The sequence below is a fragment of the Tachypleus tridentatus genome, chromosome 12 (assembly GCF_004210375.1).
Source record: "Tachypleus tridentatus isolate NWPU-2018 chromosome 12, ASM421037v1, whole genome shotgun sequence".
In the NCBI taxonomy this organism is placed as follows: Eukaryota; Metazoa; Arthropoda; class Merostomata; order Xiphosura; family Limulidae; genus Tachypleus; species Tachypleus tridentatus.
Genome location: NC_134836.1, coordinates 71,005,868 through 71,025,128, shown reverse-complemented (window position 1 = coordinate 71,025,128; position 19,261 = coordinate 71,005,868). Strand labels below are relative to the sequence as shown.

The 19,261-nt window shown below is 31.6% G+C and overlaps 1 protein-coding gene across 2 annotated transcripts; it reads left to right on the top strand.

Moving 5' to 3' along the window:
• Nucleotides 1–2,047: 2,047 nt before the first annotated feature.
• LOC143233552 (uncharacterized) lies at nucleotides 2,048–16,448 on the top strand. Of its 2 annotated transcripts, none has more exons than XM_076469887.1 (5): nucleotides 2,048–2,103; nucleotides 4,331–4,437; nucleotides 5,718–6,404; nucleotides 7,391–7,588; nucleotides 12,905–16,448. In XM_076469887.1, exons 2-5 carry the CDS (start codon nucleotides 4,372–4,374, stop codon nucleotides 12,908–12,910), a joined length of 957 nt encoding a protein of 318 aa, XP_076326002.1. In that variant the 5' UTR covers nucleotides 2,048–2,103; nucleotides 4,331–4,371; the 3' UTR covers nucleotides 12,911–16,448. The 2 variants fall into 2 exon arrangements, with proteins under 2 accessions (XP_076326002.1, XP_076326001.1); XM_076469886.1 differs by having other exon boundaries at nucleotides 10,565–16,448.
• The last annotated feature ends 2,813 nt before the right edge of the window (nucleotides 16,449–19,261 follow it).

Below are 19,261 nucleotides of genomic sequence, written 5' to 3'. Positions count from 1 at the left end.
AGTATGACTTGGGTGAGAATAATTAGCATTTACAGGTCATAATGAATCACTAGAGTCTGCTAACCGAGGCAGTTTTGTAGAATTGGTAAATATGTACTTAAAATATGATCCACTATCGAAATCCTATTAAAATAAATCGAGTGTTTCTTCTGGTCTCTCAAATATAATCCAGAATAACCTCATTAATTGTGTAGTGGAAATATTGTTAAATAAATTAAAAGCAAAATAAGTGATTCTTAGTTTGTGACTGATGCATCAGTAGGTTCCTCTTAGGTAAGAGTCACAAACGGAGAATCATTTATTTTGCTTTTAATTTTATTTTTACTCAGCTTTCTAATGTTCTGTGATATGTGACTGAAGATGGCGAAATTTGCGATAGATTTCTGGGGTTTACAAATGTTAGTGCAAATTGAACAGCTCTAGGTTTATCCAAGATAGTATTTAATTTAGTCGATGAATTAGATATTTGGTCAAAATCAGATGTGCAAAACTATGATGAGGCAAGTCTGATGTCCAGTGAGCTGAATGGGCTTCAAAAGAAAGTTAGAGATAGGTATCCAAAAGTTATTTTCATTCATTGTTTGGCACTTAGATTGGATTTAATGTTGTTATAATCTATGACGAAGATCAAGGTGTTTGACAGACTCTTTGCAAAACTTAAATCATTCCCTTTGTTTTTGCGAAATCAACAAAACGTGTGCACCTTTTAGACACTGAACTGACGAAAAGGTTCCCAACAGTAGCCCTGACTGTTTTGAAATAAAAGGAAGAACTCGTTGACTTATTTCAAAATAGTGTTGATAATTTTGGCAACTGGGATACTGAAACCTATACCTGTGTTCAAGCACTTTAATCGAATCTCAGAAATTTTGAGTTAAGTTTTTTATTGAATACATTTGCCAGTATTTTATCATAAACAAATGTTATATTGTATGTTCTACAGAATAGGATATTTGACAATATCCTATTGTATGAAAGAATTAAATAAAATAGTGACTATTCTACAAAAAAAAAGAAGAGATAGAGAAACGGTTTTGATGAATTTTTATAGCAGTCGATGGATTATACTCTCGACTAAACAAATAAAAAATGATCCCGGAGAAGACATTAAAATAACATACAAAACGTTATTTGATAAAATTTTGGATGCAATTTGCGGCCAAATTGAAATTATGTTTCAAAGCTTGAAAACATAGCATTCCTTGAGCTTCTTGACGCTGCAAAAACAGGAAGAAAACAAAAAATATTTCCTGAATTAGTATTAAAATCATTGGGAAATAATATGGAGAATACTTTGCTATTCATCACTTGAAAAGTGAACCTTCGGTTTTTTTTACACTGACGCTGATTTGAAATGGAAAGCAGTGAATGAATTACTTTATTGTTTACGAAATTCCAAGTTAGATGCAACCCTGCGGCAATTTCAAGTCTGTGTGAGTTAATCTTAACTCTTCCAGACACCAATTCTTCGGTTGAGTGTTCTTTCTCTCATTTAATAAGATTGCACAGCTACACGAGAAATGCACAACGACAAGAAGGACCTATAAGTTTAGCGTTAATCGCAATTGAGAAAAGCTTCTTGATTAAATAAAGACCAATAGTTTCTATGAAGATGTAATACATTTATAATATCAAATTGAAAGAAGATGGAATTTACATTCAAATAAAGTAAGTAGCCGAATATGTCTTGTTTTTATTTTTATTTGGAATTACTTACTCTTAAATATAACTAAAAGTAATTGATTTTATTAATGGTTCTGTAATTTTTTAATTATATTTTATAATCCAACTTTTATGCTTTTATTTCCTCCCTCAGGACAAATCGTCACACGCCTCTGATACTGTTACTGTTGCACATAAAGTTTGTTTGTTTTTGAAAATGTTATAAAAAATATCATTAAAAAATCTTTAATTTGAGTTGGGTATTCAACAATAACAAATCATGACTCTAAATAAACCTGAAATTATGTTTATATGATTGGATGTTCGTATGAGATATTATTATAATATATATAATAAATATTTATATTTCCCCCCTTGCGGAAAAGTAAGAAACATTTGTGTAAAGAAAATAGTATTGTGGTAGATGGTGTACAAAAGAAGGTAAAAAATAGTAATTATTTATAAATTATGTAGGCCTAAATGTTTGTTATTGATTTATATTAACGCTGTATTATTTTGCTTTTAATTAGTTTTGCTAATAACACTTAAAAACAGTTATTACACATACAATTATTAATATATTGTAGTGGCATGATAGTATTACAACAATACAAGTTATTTTAATAGTACGACTACTGTTATAGTGTTATAGTATATTTACAATTTAGAGACGTTCTACGAACAACTAACTAACATTTATTAATAATTAAGAGGTTATTAAGATGAGAAGTATAGAAGAGTTTCAACAAATGATCTAATAATAAATGTCATCAATGTAAATATGTTGCAAAGTAGCAGAGCTGAACTTAATTAGTTAGGTTTAAAAAGTGAAAGTGTGCATTACTGTTAATATTCAAATGCTCAGATAATTGGCTAATAAGTGAAAGTGAATTGCCAATTAGTTTTACCAAAAGGGGACGAAAGGCCACCTGAAGTATTTACCTGTATTAACCATTTGCACCACATTAGATTAATATGTTGACTGCCAGTCAGTCAATAGGCACTAAAATTGTCACATGAGGGATACTTAAAATTGCTCTTTGTGCTGTTGTAACATCAGTAAAATGTGCACATGCCATGAATCATGAGAAGAATTATAAACTCTGTAAGCTACGACATGGCAAGACATGAACTTTAGAGGAAAAAATTGTCAGTGTTGTTTTTATTTACTTTAAAAACAAACCACTTTTGGGGATCTTGCAGTAGTACATTTAGTAATATTTTTAAATTAAACTGAGATTGAAAGAGTTTCATTTGAGTGTTTGAATATTTTCCATATGTTTATTGGCTTCTAAGTTCTAGTGTTAAGGAATTTGAAAATAAGCTTAGGTTATTTGTATTACATTGTGAGGCTGTGCTTTACAGTTTCATACAAAATTAGAAAAATATTTGAATGGGCAGTGTTGAACTTTGTTGAATGTTTAAATGGCATATTTGATAATGGGCTTTGTGTAGTTTTTGTTAACATTATTACTTTTATTTTGAAAGCATATGTAACCTAATGTAATGAGTTTTTAGTACTAGTAAAGTGAGTAAACCTAATAGCATTTTTAAAAATATCAGTTACAAATCAGAAGAAGGAATTATAATAATCATTACTTAGTCATCACTGGGATTATTATGTGTAACCTAGATTACTATATCCTAGAAAGGATATTGAGTTATTACAAAATGTTCCGAGAAGGACAACTAGGATGATTCCAGGGATGGAAGGGTTATCTTATGAGGATTAAGATCTCTTAATTTGCTCAAACATTTCTTGAACTTGTGTCTGGATGTTTGGCATTGGACTTTACAACATACAAATTAATCCTGACATATGATACCAGTCTGTACAACATACAAATCAATCCTGACATATGATACCAGTCTGTACAACATACAAATTAATCTTGACATATGTTAGCAGTCTATACAACAAAGAAATTTTAACATAATACCAGCATACACAATATACAAATTAATTTTATCATATGATACCAGTCTATACAACATACAAATTAATCCTGACATATGTTACTAGTCTATACAACATACAAATTAATCCTGACATATGTTACTAGTCTATACAACATACAAATTAATCTTGACATATGATACCTGTCTATAGAACATATAAATTAATCTTGCTATGTCATCAATGTAAATATGTTGCAAAATAGCAGAGCTGAACTTAGTTAGGTTTAAAAAGTGAAAGTAGGCATTACTGTTAATATTCAAATGCTCAGATAATTGGTTAATAAGTGAAAGTGAATTGCCAATTAGTTTTACCAAAAATACAAAATACAATAAGGTCTTAGGTCTTATATATGTATATGTAATTAATCTTGACATATGTTACCAGTCTATGCAGCATATCATTTAATGAGGCTTTACATTGTATAAGTTAATTTGGACAAGTGCTACCAAACTATGTAACAGACAAATGAATCCAAACATTTACTACCAGTTTATTCAACATAAGAATTAATCCTGATATATAATTTCAACTTATGCACATTAATAAATCCAAACATATGCTAATTAATCAAACACTATGTAAATTAACGTGTCATGTTTGATAAAACAAAAAAGTATTCCATGTTTGTTCTGAAATAATCTGTGTAGGTACATAACTAGTATCACAGTTTGAGGTTTCATATATTTGTTTATGTTGTGTATCCTGCAGTGGTTTGGAAGATTGACAAACTATTGTTTGACTCTCTGAAGATGGGAAGTACAGACCATTTTGGAAATCTTTCTTATAATGAAAATGGAATAGATGGCTACAACAAGGTAGACCAGAATAAGATCCTACATGTTGTAATTAGAATCTAAGTCAGTTTAAGTATTCTCTATTTTTTAGGTGAACAAACAGTCTTTGAACAATAACATGTTTTAGTTCTTTTAATACGTCTTAGGTCTTTCCTTTTTCATGTGTATATGTCTTAACGCATCTTATTTCTGTTAATACATATCTGTGGATGTACAATTTGAATTTAGTGTTAGCAACAATAAAATATCTTTTGAATGAACAGTACATGGGAACATATTTATTCATATTAATTAACTAGCACTGGTTAAATGTGGTGACATTTGTTTTTGGTATGTTGTAAAATTTAAATGAGCTTTATTTAGTGAATCACCATTCACATGTATCATAATATTAGAAAAACTTGTTCAATTAACTGTATATTGATATTCTAATTGTTAGAAACAGCTTTCTTGTGTTTTCAATAATGTTTGCTAGTTTGGTTATTATGGTACCAGCTAGAAATGGTATTTTCTTATTAACAGTGGCTTATTTTAAAGTTTAATTTGATGGTGATGTATTGTTTGTAATTTTGTGTCCATGCAGTGGTATATGCTTCTAATTAGCTACTTCAGAAGATTACTAAAAATGTCTGTAGATATAATTTTATATGAACTGTTCATAATGATAGAAGTAAAAATGGATGTATAGTACAGCTGCTGTGAAAGTACCATATTTAATTGTTATCTCTATATTCCACAATGATAATTTATGGTCGTGGCAGCAGGGTTCATGAAATTGTTTATTGGAAATGGGTGGTCAAAGCTAGTTTGGAATGTGTGTAGAATTTATATAAAAATGATAAAACTATATCTCAAATGGAGGTGGGGCACAGCTCTTCAAACATATCAAAAACATTTTAAGATTTGTTTAAGAACTGCATTTTGTAAAGTATGTTATGACAAGGTATATGTCTAAATCAGTAAAAGGTAATTTACTGACACAAGTTAAGCTATAAATTATTGTATGTTTAATCCAGAGAATAGCAGGTAGTCAATCAAATTATTGTTTTTTATTGAAAATAGCCTTTTAGGACAGTGACATGACCATGAATATGAGGTTTTAAAAACGTACAGGAGTTCATAATACAAGATCATGTAAAATTTGTTTTTTCTAAAATTGATGAATAATATGTTTTTTTAGAATTATTAAGTTAAGAACCTTTGAAATAGTAATTTCTTTAAACTTAATGAAAGAAAAAGTTTACTTAAATCATCAGGTTTTTAGGTAAAAGAGAAACGTTTGTATCTTCATCTGATTACAGATTTTTACGGAAGTAAAAGCTACCTTTTCTTCCAAGATCTTAGAAAAGTCGTACGAAAAAGTTCAAGAAATTTTGAAATCTCCTGAATTTTCAGATTTAAATGTTATGAAAACAGATACAGAACAGACAATCTGTGGTAGTTGGCATTCTGTTGTGGGTGTGTACAATAAACTTTGTCAAGTTTTTATGACAGAATTTAACTCTGATGTGGAGCGTGGTGAGAATTTACAAGTAACTGATACAGCAGTGCTTGCATCGTACGTTCTAACAAGTAATCATACATCATGTGGAGCTAATGAATTGTCTCAATTCAAACAGCATGATGAGTTGGTACCACTCAGTGAAACTATAGTTAATGTTCAGACATCAGAAGAAGATTTATTTCTTGAAGAACTACATTCGAATGATTATCACCAAAACAACTCAGACCAAAGCCCATTAGCCATTGATTCAATTAACCATCAACTACAACAAAATCATAAGCCACTGAGAGATGTTACAAAACATGATGACACTCTAGAATCTCAACTTCCTTCGAGGAAGCCCATCAGAGAATTTCAGAAAGGAAAGAAATCTCAATGGAAGCTTTATGAGCTCACCACCCCCTTTAAATACTTCTGTGACGTGTGCTCGTTTAAGACAAAAAGAATGAGCCATTTCAACAAACACAAAGCCATCCACGAAAAGGTAAACACAAACCAGAATATGGAAGAGTTTGAGTTATGAAAAGTTAACTCTGATTGATAGCAATCAATAATTATCTGAGTTACTCAGTAGTTATATCATGTTATTGGTGGCATTAGACAGTAGTGAGATCAGTAATTAAATGTTAATCAGATTAGTCCACTTGTTAATCATGTTTCATGCTTTAAACTTTGAGTATTTTTAAAATTATATTGTTTCTGTAATTAAATTGATTTAATGTTTTTTGTACTACTCATAATTACTGGAAAGTTAATTGCTACTTTACCTCCATAACAGAATTATTAGAACTGCATAAAAACATAAATTTCTAATATATTCCAAAAATAATTTTAATTGTAACATTGTTTCTGAAGGTTTAATTTGATAGAGGGTCACCTTTCAAGATATTTTCAGGTCTTACTAGTACACACACACACACACAAAAATTACCACTTCATAAGCTTAGATTGATATTTAGATATATTTTCATTTTATTTCATTTTTACTTGTTTCAGTGAATGAATTCACAGCATCAAGTTTGTGCCTAACACGTTAACAATACAGTACTAAATTAATAAGTGACAATTTGTGATGACAAGAAACCCTCTTGAAGTAAAAACATATCTCAGGATGACTGGTATGGATATTAACACATTTACTAATAAAGCAGACAACAACGTTTCAACCTTCTTAGGTCATCACCAGGTCTTAACGTTGTTCTCTGCTTTATTAGTAAAAGTGTTAATACCCATACCAGCAGTCCTGAGATACATTAATAAGTGACAGTTTGTAAGTGTAGTGGTATTTATTGAAGACTATATAATACAAGTTTTTTTTTGATACAAGAAGACTGACCAAAATACTCTTGAAACATGAAACATAGGAATACCATTCTGCTTACAAATCATGTTGTGAATTTAAATATTATTTATACTAATTACATTTTTGGACCATGCACATCAGTCTAAGGATGATGTTTCTTTCCCTAGCTGAAGACTTTGTACAAATGTAACGAGTGCTCCTTTACCACTCTTCGTTTGAGCCACCTGCGACGACATGAAATAGCTCATAGCAGTACAATACACAAGTGTAGCCAGTGTACTTATCAGACTGATGAACTGAAACTTCTTCTCAGACACTGTAGACTTAGACACTGCACAGTTAGCCAGAAGAGAAAAACAGCACAGGTAAGGGGAAAAAAAAAAACTTTTCAAATCTCTTTTCTGCTATTATCAATGTTTATATTATATCTGTATATACAATAAAATCGTTTATTATAGAGGTAATTATTTTTCCACATAAATAAAATATTCTGAAAATTAAAGAAGTGTTTTTTTTTATTTATGAAAAAAAGACAGAAAATGGAAATGAAAGGAAAAATAAAGATGTTATTTCATGGCTGTTGGGTGTTTCTCAGGTGCTGCATTGTTGACTCTCAGACAGGGTGAAAAATTAAATAATTTTTGGATTCTTTATTGAGAGTGCAAAAAAAAAAATGTGGGTGTTTGGAAAAATATTTGCCTCTGTTTTATTAAGGCAAAATATACAGATTTCTGTGTTACCCATAAAATCATAATAATTTTATTTTACCACTTTTAGGGGGCATGTTCATAGTTCCTAAACAACTCTTAACCCAGCAGATCTTTATCCTGAATAAGTTCATAGGATGTTTATAACACATATAGTAGTTTAATTTTTGCACCAACAAGTGGCAAACTCTCTAACTGTTTTTGGTTCTGCTAGTTTTCAAATGTATTTTGAGTGTAATATATTAGCCTTCCTAAGTTATTTCCTCTTGTTTTTGCCATTTTCAATATTAACCTAATTTTACTGTGGTTCATATAAGAAATTTGACATATTCTCTCACAGTTTGTACCAGCTGTTAACACAGTATGTAGACTAATCATCATCTCCTTTCACCTAATTTGTACAGTGTTTTTATCCAATCACACATAGTTTCCTCACAGAATATTAGCAAGACAAAACTCTTTCTTGATGTCTGTGTATTGATGCTTATTACAGTACATTCAGCTTTAGTAAGCTTTATTTACACCTATTCAGGAACAGTTTTTGTCTTCTAGAGGTTTTTGTGTTTTATAATTTCAATAAATTGTTTAAACAAAGTCGTAAGATTACAACTGTTTTCACAATTTCAAACAATAAATTGTTACCAAGAAAAAAATGTGTGTAAAGTTTTTACTCCTAAAGCAGCAAGTTTCACATAAAACTTTATACAGTCAACAACTTTTTTAGTTATGTAGCATTTAAGAGATTTATATCCAACACCTAATTTTGAGTAGGTGATGTCCTTTAATTTATTCTAGTACCTTGAGAAAGGTTTAAAAGCCAAATAATTGTGTTTCATTACTATTTATACAAGGAACTCTTTTCCTTGCCATTTAAACAAAACTGTGGCACTGCTTCATAATAATATGCAGATATTTGATATTTGAACGTAATATTTTGTCTTTTGTCATGTATGTTTACATATATATCTCCTTTTTATTATATTATTTTTAATGAAGTAATTGCATATTTTTTCAATATTATTTGCTTTTCAATGCCTTGTTGAAAGACTCGTATCTTTGTATTTAGTTTAATGGGAACATACTTAACATGTTTAGCAAGTTGTGTGATTAATTCTAATACTTTTTCATAGCCAATTTTACAGTCAGATATAAAACAAGTTTAAAGGGTTAAGTAATAATTACCAGAAACAAAGCAAAGTAACTTTTCAAATTAAATCATAAACAAGAGATCAAAATGAAAAAAACTGAAAATTCATTTGCTGAATTTAAATTTGTAGATGTTGGTACGTGTATGGATATTTGTTTGTGTGTTTATTTATATGTGATTGTAAATATATACTTATTGTCGTGATCACTAGTCTATAAATTTAATTATTAATTAGTTACTAAATTGTTAGAACGTAATTTATAATTAGACTTAGGTTACCATATGAAAATGGTTTATATTTTATTGCCATAACTTTACTCTAAGTATGCCTATTTTGCCTACATATATTACTATAATGTAAATATTTTCTTTTATGTAAGAGTTATTTTCAAGTTCCAATGTGGTAAATTTGTTAAAGAATTTAAAAGCCTGAGTACACATCCATAACTTGTTCTAGTGCTATCTTAATAATAAAGTTAATCTATCGAGTTCTTATCACTCTGTTTGAAAATGTGACAACAAACTTGCTCAAGGCAGTCCAAAAATAATGATGTATTTTTCATAAGAGGATAATTTATGAATTATAGGAGTATAAATATTGTTCGTATACTTAAATTTAACTTCTCTATTGCCATGTGCACATAATGCCCTTTTATAGGTCGCTGCCATGTGAGTTTGTAATTTTTTTTAACCACCAGAAATACAGTATCCATTTTAAACTTGTCCTAGTTCTCCAGTTTTTACTGTATATCCAGGGAGGGTTGTTTTTTTATAAATATTACAATGAAAGAGTTAATAGTAGGATATGTTTTTGAAACTTTCCATAAAATGGATAGATTATGATCAATTCCTCACTGTTGAGTAAAACTATTGTTTTACTAATAATTTTCCTTAATTAACTATGCTTCAGTATACCTACATGCAGCTTCCACCATTGCAAGGTGAAAATTGAAATGGTGTTCCAAGTGTGACATCTCCATTTACTACAAAAATGAGCATGTATCTATGCATGTATATTACAGGTTCATTAATTTAAATATATATATGCTACTATAGCATTAAATACAGGATAATCGTAGACTTAAGATTAGTTGTATCGGTGATGGTGGCTGGAGCTATTGGTTCGAGAGCAAAGTTTCTTACTAACACTTCAAGCAGTGAAAGAAGTTTGTTTATCTCTTGAAATTGTTATCACTGATGTAAAGATATTTTGTGTAAATGAATGTATAAATTTTTTAACAATTGGTTAAAGAGATATTTTAAGAATTATTACTCAGATTATTATAGAAGATTCTTCCAACCGTATAGGTAAATATTATTATTCACTACCATGTTTTAAAAGTACACAAAGTAACCATCACTATAACAAAATGCATTTTAGCTTGTCTCAGCATAAGTCAGTGTGTTATTAACAGAATAGTTAGTGTGTGTGTGTGTTAGTGTGCAAACAACAGTTTCATGGCAAATGCGGGTTTCCTCTTCCACAGGTTTTGCACTGTTCTCATTGCTCGTATCGGACAAACTTTCCTCACAGATACGAACGACATGTCAAGACGCACGTCTCACAGTCCAGCCACAAGTGCGAACACTGCTGTTACAGAACCTGGAGAAAAGAACATCTTGTACGTCACGTGAATAACGTTCACTCTCACAAAAGGCCATACCTGTGTGACCTCTGCGGGAAGGCCTTCAAGCGTGGGGATGCTTTGCGACAACATCGCTTGACTCACGACGCTCGGGAGACGAGGGCTAATTTCCATTTTAGGTGTTCCATTTGTGACAAGAGTTTCCGTACACAGTCCCACTTGTTCGAGCATCAAGCTGTGCACACAAATGTTCGTACCTTTCTGTGCGAAATCTGTGGTGCATCTTTCAAAACTCGATCAGTACAGAGAAAACACGTACAAACAATTCATAAAAATCCTCGTGCTTATTCGTGCGATACTTGCGGGAAAAAATTCAACACTCAGTACACTCTGAATCGACATCAAAAGGTTCATAACAGTGGGAAAGATGGCAAGCCTGACATTCAAAATGTTGAACAGCCTAAAATCAACGAGGGGAGATTCAACCATAGTAACCTTAAGCACTGCATTACCCTTTCAGTTGGAAGAATTACAGACCATTTCCATGGAACAACTCTCAACTGCAGGAGTAGAAGCTGTCACTGTAACGGCTCAAGAAGTTGTCCAACAAGGAACGCATACCATCTTACAGATGCCTGAAACAACATTGTTGTATCTTACTAATGCCTGTTCTTTACCACAGATGTGTAATACCCAAGATGGAGGGCTGTAAAATAATTATCAAAAGAAAACAAAGATGTGATAATTTTCTCAATCATGAACAACTTGGTACTTTACATTTGCAAGCACTTATTTTTACATGGTTTAGCAGTTATTGTATAATGTGTACAAACAGAAATTGGACTTGTGATCTAGGAAGTGTCGTAACTTGGTAATTAGGTAGAATTGAACAATGTATAAACTTAAGAGTACAAACTGGGAAATTTTAAATGAAAAAGTAAAAAAAAAATGAACGTAATTTCTGGAAAATAACATGCAGTTTCTTCTTTGGGGCAGATCTTCACCTTCAGGATTGGGTGTAACTCAGATACACACTGTGTGGTCATGTATGATAGTCTTTATTTTAATGCACTTTCTAACATGACCAGAATAAAAATGTACTGTCAGAATTTCTTATAATAGGAGTATAATACTCTCACAAACAGAAATAGACATTTGAAACACGTACGTCATTACTTATGTTTAGTAACAATGAAGAATACATCAGTTTTGCTGTTCTTGAATTTTCAGATTATGACATGTAACCATAACATCTCATAACTAAAAATTATTACTAACTTTTGGGTAACCTTGCACAACTGTGATTGTTTACAAAGTACTCTCATCAGTTTCTCATGTTCATAATTTTAAAATTATTACAAAATAAACCACTGATTGTTTTTCATATACCTGTGGATTCAAACCAACTTTACAAATGTTGATAAAAAAGTGAGGAATCATCACAGCCACAAGTTCTCCTAGTCCAATGAAGGATGAAACGATATTTAAATTAGTTATTCCTAAAGTTCTGTCAAGCCATGCATGTAAATACTTATAAATCTCATTCTGAATGGGACATGCTTTTAATCTTCTAAGCTCTGAATAGCTCATTTTGAGCTTCATGACATTAAATATTTCAGTTGATCATACCCCCTTGTGTTTTTTTCTGCATATTACTTGATTTATTTACTGCCACATTTAGGGTTAGCTTTTTGTTCTTAACTTCGTTTTTACAAGCTAGGGAGATCTTCTTAGTTGTATCTTAAAGATTACTGTATGTTTGGATGTTCATAACAACATAAACCTATCCATTCAGTGACATGTAGATTATTCATTGGTAAATGATTCATTTGCTGAATCTTTACATGTAGTATCTTTAAATTTTAAAAACCTATTTGGCTTAGATTTTATTCATATTTTTAAGACTTTCTATAGGAGTAGTGGAATTAACCACTTTATCTAGCTGAAAAGCATTATATATATATTTTCAAATGAAAGAGCTGTCAAAATAGACTTACAAATTATTTTATTGTGTTTTTCTTTTTAGCGACCTTAGTATTTCTGTAGTTTTTGTCTTAGTATTATTTCCATGGCTAATGTACTAATTATGGGATACCATACATAACTAATTATTTAATTATGTAGAAAATATACATCATAATTAATTTAAGGCACATCTTACATGTAGCTTCTAATCATGTTAGAATATACATACAGTATTAATGGCAGTGTGTAATTTAGATTTTTGTCTTTTTTTTCAAGGTTTGAAATATTAACATCACCTTCTGACTTGTTGCTTTGCACATTTCTGATTGGATTGCAGCCTACGTGATGTGTATTTTGATTGAATTTTATAATTTGCTGTAATATTGCATAGAAATGCCATTATTTGGTAAAAAATGTAATGGAAACTGTTTTTACTGATAAGAAAATCTTGTATTTTTCATGTTGAAGTATAAAAACTACTTTGTAGATGACAAACAATACAGAACAAATTAATTCTGTATGAAACTGACACTTTAATTAGATGTTGTTCTTGTGTTTGCTGCTGAACTTTTGACTTTTGAAAAGAAAAAGAGGTGTTATATGAAGATTGTCATTAGTTTTCAGTGCATCTGCCCCCCGGTAAGTGAGCAAACATGCTTAAATATGGGGCTTGATTCCCATAACTGAACATAGTGTGGATGGTATAATGCATAGTTTTGTAGTAAAATCCCATAACTCATCGTAGGAGTTGAGCGTTTCTTTGTAAGCAGAGCTAGTTTTGTTTCTTTAACGTTTCTTCATTCTTGTTAAATACAAATTAAGGATTAGGATACTGTGTGGTTTACTATATGTTTGATATCCATTACTTATGAATACGTGAAGTTTTGATATATATGTATGTATAAATACATATATTTTTTTTCATATTGATATAATGTATTTCCTTTTGATTAAAAACATTGTTTAGTTTTAAAGATTGCACGATATTTTTAGTCCACTTTTTAACATATTGTGCATAATTCTTTTATATTGTTTGCAGATAGCTTGAGACCTTTTTTATGTTCGTACATTCAGCAAATTCCATGTCCCATAAAACTCGTTCATGTCAAACACATTTAGGAATATTCTAGAATACTTTTTTAAAAAGCTTTGATTGGTTTGTAAAGTTTTACTGGTGATAACTGCAAAATATCCAGTTGTTGTGTTGTCTCAGATGTAACGATAGCTTTTGTAACTTGCAAAGTACATTGCTTAAAGTGCCCGATCCAGAGCAGCTGTTAATGGATGTGTGTTGCACCATATAAGGTATACCTCAGCCAATGCATGTTGCAGAAATTGCACCATTAAATTATACATCAGTCAGTGTTACCCTTAAACGATGTAGTTAACGCAAACATGCATCAGTTTATAAACTTTAATAATATGCCATTACATTCAGAAAGGTTTGTGCTTTTATTGTTTGGACTTGTTTGAAATTATGCATCTAGTTTTATAATACAAATAACTTCCGATCAAAAACAGATAATATCTTATAATTCACAAATAAAATTATTCTAGTAACAAATTTAATTAGTTTTTCGTGATGACGAGAAACCCACGTGAAGTAAAAATGTATCTCAAGACGTTTGGTATGGGTATTAACATATTACTAATAAAGTAGACAACAACGTTTTGAACTTCTTAAGTCATCTAAACATTGTCCTCTGCTTTATTATGCCCGGCATGGCCAGATGAATAAGGCACTCGACTCGTAATCTGAGGGTCACGGGTTCGAATCCCTGTTACACCAAACATGCTCTTCTTTGCAGCCGTGGAGGTGTTATAATGTGACGTTCAATCCCACCATTCGTTGGTAAAAGAATAGCCCAAGAGTTGGCGATGGGTGGTGATGACTAGTTGCCTTCCCTCTAGGGACGGCTAGCGCTGATAGTTACTCGTGTAGACTTGCGCGTAATTCAAAACAAACCAAACCAAATTGCTTTATTAATAAAAGTAGTAATACATGTCCGAACCGTCCTGAGATAGATTGATTTATTGGTTAAATTATTGTGATTGTTTTTGTCTATAATCCTAGTATTGTAGTAGATACACATGAAATATTCTACAAATAGCTACTTTCAATAAATATATTCCAAAATTAATATTTGTAATTTTTCATTCCACCAAAATGTTTGCTGTTTCATTCTTGACTGTTCAGTATAACTTTTGTTTTTCTTTTTTGGTGGAAATGTTTAACATACTATTTCTAAACTTCTATAGTAGGACAAAATGTATTGATTTTATTGATATTGAATACTAGGTATAGTTTTCACCGAAACAAAACTAGTTTTAATCTCATTTCTCTTCCATTGCCCCCAAAGTGTGCCTCTGAACTTAAACTGCTAAAAACTAGGTTTCACTTCTCGTGGTGGGTAAAACATAGATATCCCACTGTATAGCTTTGTGCTTAATTTCAAACGGACCAAATTTCTTCCTTCATCAGATAATACTTGGCAAGATCGCTTTCTTCTTTTCGTATTTCATTTCTTGCTTTGATAAGATATGCCAGATATGCTATCATATCAGTTAATGTCCTTTGTACTGTGTTAAAGATTAGTTTAACCAGTTGATGTTTTATTTCATTTGCAGTTAAAATTTATTAATTCTTTTACAGGAACACAGATTTAACAATTTTGTAAGACTGTTAGTCCAGCATGCCCAGGTGGTTAGGGTGCTCGACTCGCAATCTGAGGGTCACGGGATCGAATCCCTGCTACACCAAACATGCTCGCCCTTTCACCTGTGAGGACATTATAATGTGATGGTCAGTCCCACTATTCATTAGTAAAAGAGTATCCCAACATTTGGCAGTGGATGGCAATGACTATTTGCCTTCCCTCTAGTCTTACACTGGGTAAATTAGGGACAGCTAACACAGATAGCCCTCGTGTAGCTTTGCGTGAAATTCAAAAACACTTAAACTTCTAAGACTGTTCAAAGATTATTCATGAAAGAAGGTATATTAGTATGCTTATGATTTTAACAGCAATAAGTTACGAGTTCTAATATTTATTTCAGAATTATGCAAGTTAAATGTTGGTTTTAATTTTTTAACACAAAGCCAGTCTTACTTAACCCTAATTGTTTTTGAATGCTTGAACCTAAAAAAACATTTTTGGAATTTTTTTATTATTAAAGGGACATTTTATGGTAAATAAGTTTATTATACAGGGTGTTCGGAAAGTCACTGTGCAGTTTTGTAATCATATTTTATTCAGTCTATTTCAAGCCAGCTACTGCTAGCAGTGTTAGAAACAAAATAATGATCCAGGCCTGAATTGATGCCAACGGGGGTCACTTTCAACATTGTTTATAATTGTCATTCATATTTACCTTTTGTATTCTATATTGAAACATGTCTGTTAATAAATACATAAGTGCACAAGGACTTTCCGAACACCCTGTATAACCAAGAGAACTTTGAAAAGAAAACATTTTGTTTCTCATATTTGATAAAATAAATTGTAACGTAACAAATGAATGCAATTGGATCATTCATTGTGTAATGCATTGTCAGTTGTTAAATATATTTGAATATGTTATATTATTGTGAGGAAAGTTACTGAATAAAATATTACGAGTCCACTCGGTACCCATATTTATTATATACTTTAATCTGTATAGTTTTGTTTCATCTTTTTAATAACAGTTACTTTTTTAAAATGTTCAATGGTCTGGTGTAATTTTTCATTATGCGTACGTAATATGTTAACAACGACAAGGTACATTATTGTCTGTATACATAAAACCATGTCTACAAATAAAATAATTCTTTAAACTATTTCATAACTTTTTATTTTTTTCAATGATAGACCTACTTCAGAAAATGTCGGTGGAATAAAAACTGGTTTCTATTGAACAAGGCTCTCGGTATTTATTTTAATAGAAATTCAACTAAAATAACCTTCTGTACACTGACTAGAGTTATATTTAGGAAATATTAGGTTTGCCAAAATTTTAACACGTTGTATCCAATGTTGAGTACCTTTTAAACCGATCTTGGCAGAACTAATAACTACCTGGCTATGTCGGGCCTGGTACCCTTGTGTATATTATATAAAGAAACAATGATTTATCTGATTTTTCCACTGGGTGCTCTTAACGAAAAAAAACCATAATATTAATGAATATGATTCAATGGTAAAAATAAGTTGGATATACGCTCGTAATTTGAGAGATAATTCATATTTGATGCTGCAAATAACCACTTTGTACCTTACAGAAAAACATGTATGCGTATGTATTTGTAATATTATTGGATATTTAGCTTCACTATTCGTTGGTAAAAGAGTAGCCCAAGAGTTGGCGGTGGGTGGTGATGACTAGTTTCCTTCCCTCTGGTCTTACACTGCTAACTTAGGGACGATTAACGCAGATAACTCTCGTGTAGCTTTGCGCAAAACTCAAAAACAAACCATCCCCAGGCGGAAACACCATCCATTTGACTGAGGGCCACTCTCGTGTCAACAAGGAGTGGGTCATACCTCCTGGAAATCACGTTGACTGCCATTGAACAGATCATAATCTTTTTTCTTTGTGTCATTCATACTACTATGACTTTCTTTGAAAGATACCACATGCAGTGACCTTGATAACTCATGGAGTCCCGTGAATAATTCTGAAGAGAGAAATTAAGTATTTCCTTTGATCAGTGTTTTATACTAATAAAAAACCCTGAAACACGCTGAGTATTAGTTGTTATAAGAGTTAGGCCACCAGTTGTTATAAAACTTTGGCCACAAGCAAAATTATCAACTAAAGCAGACATAAAATGGCGAAAACATCAGTAAACTGAACTTTAAGCCATCGATTAGCCTTCTCACTGTGCCTAGTGACGCCGTCATTACTACAACCAGAAGCGTCGCTTAGTACTGATAAGATTCGAGGCTTGAACTCATAGGCGCAGGAATTTTCGGCGTTTCAGTGTGATATCGACTTTGGTTTTCTATTGATTTTTCAAGACATCAGCTAGGGACACGGGTTCCGTGTACTAACGTCTAGCAACGCTTCTGGATACAAGAAACTGTTTTGGAAGTTTGTTTTCTTTGATTAGTGATAATACTCTGACGCTTATTCTCTCAAAACTAGTTCGATTTTGTACGAAAAAAAAAATTATAATGACATATTTATGAAAGATGAGGTGACCAAGTGGTTACTGTTAATTCATTGAGTTTTGTCTGTGTAGGGTTCGAATCCCATCTTCAGTGAAAGTTTACTTCTTACACTTAAAATAAGTAGGTTTAACATACATTTTTTTTACTTTCATAATTATTTAATACCTATAATAAATATTCTAACATTTGGTCGTATTTGTACTACACTCAAGTTTGTAAACAACTAATTTTTAATGTTCTGGCTTAATATTTATTTAACAACTAAGTACTCATTTACATAATTTTAGGCCTAGCGCGTTAAGGCGTGCGCTTCGTAATCTGAGGGTCGCGGGTTCGCGCCCGAGTCGCGTCAAACATGCTCGCCCTTTCAGCCGTGGGGGCGTTATAATGTGACGGTCAATCCCACTTTTCGTTGGTAAAAGAGTAGCCCAAGAGTTGGCGGTGGGTGGTGATGACTAGCTGCCTTCCCTCTAGTCTTACACTGCTAAATTAGGGACGGCTAGCACAGATAGCCCTCGAGTAGCTTTGTGCGAAATTCCAAAAACAAACAAACAATACATAATTTAAATATTTTTAAGGTGAAAATTTATTATAATTTATAATTTTCAACAGATCATCACAACACTGTATATTTTATTTAGCAAAAATAGAAGAGTAAATACAAGATAAATAAAAAGAAAGGAGTACAGTTGTGAAACTTGTGTTGAAAATAATCAAATAACGCAATTTAAAAAAACGTGTTTACAAAGAAGAGAAAGACGGTCCGGCATAGCCAGGTGGGTTAAGTCACTCGACTCGTAATCTGAGTGTCGCGGATTCGAATCCCTATCGTACCAAACATGCTCGCCCTTTCAGCCATGGGGTCGTTATAATGTACGATCAGTCCCACTATTCGTTGGTAAAAGAGTAGCCCTAGAGTTAACGGTGGGTGGTGATGACTAGCTGCCTTCCCTCTAGTCTTACACTGCTAAATTAGGGACGACTAGCGCAGATAGCCATCATGTAGTTTTGCGCGAAATTCAAACAAACAAAAGACAACACCTAGAATCTGATATAAAAATTAAATCACATCTGAAAAATGATACTTATTGAAAAGCCTGAAATGTTAAATTTTTTCTGCCCTATACAATTTGGTTTTCTTTTAAATAACCAGTTAAAGGATATTGTCTGACTAACCAATATTAATTTTGAGCTTTGAATACATTCTTACCGGCTGCTATGATTGTTCATGTGTTGGTTAACACGCTTGTGTCAAAAAAGCTGTTGAATCTAGAAACCATGAAATTTCCAATAAATGTTAATAATATCAGTGATTTGTTTTTAAAAGGCTAGTGACTGATTTATTAAGATATATTTATTTCCTATAGGTATTTGTAGTTTTAAATGTAGTAACTTGTGGAGTGGTTCTTTATATAGTTTCATTCGCAGTGAGCCAAAGATGACCATCCCATGAATTTCACTATGACTGCTAAAGAACCAA

What these genes read in the sequence shown, in the direction of transcription:
- LOC143233552 (XM_076469886.1), top strand. Translation starts at nt 4,372, where the DNA reads ATGGGAAGTACAGACCATTTTGGAAATCTTTCTTATAATGAAAATGGA. An exon ending in ACAAAGCCATCCACGAAAAG is followed by an intron (nt 6,405 to 7,390) that starts GTAAACACAAAC and finishes TTCTTTCCCTAG; the next exon opens with CTGAAGACTTTGTACAAATG. An exon ending in AGAAGAGAAAAACAGCACAG is followed by an intron (nt 7,589 to 10,564) that starts GTAAGGGGAAAA and finishes CCTCTTCCACAG; the next exon opens with GTTTTGCACTGTTCTCATTG.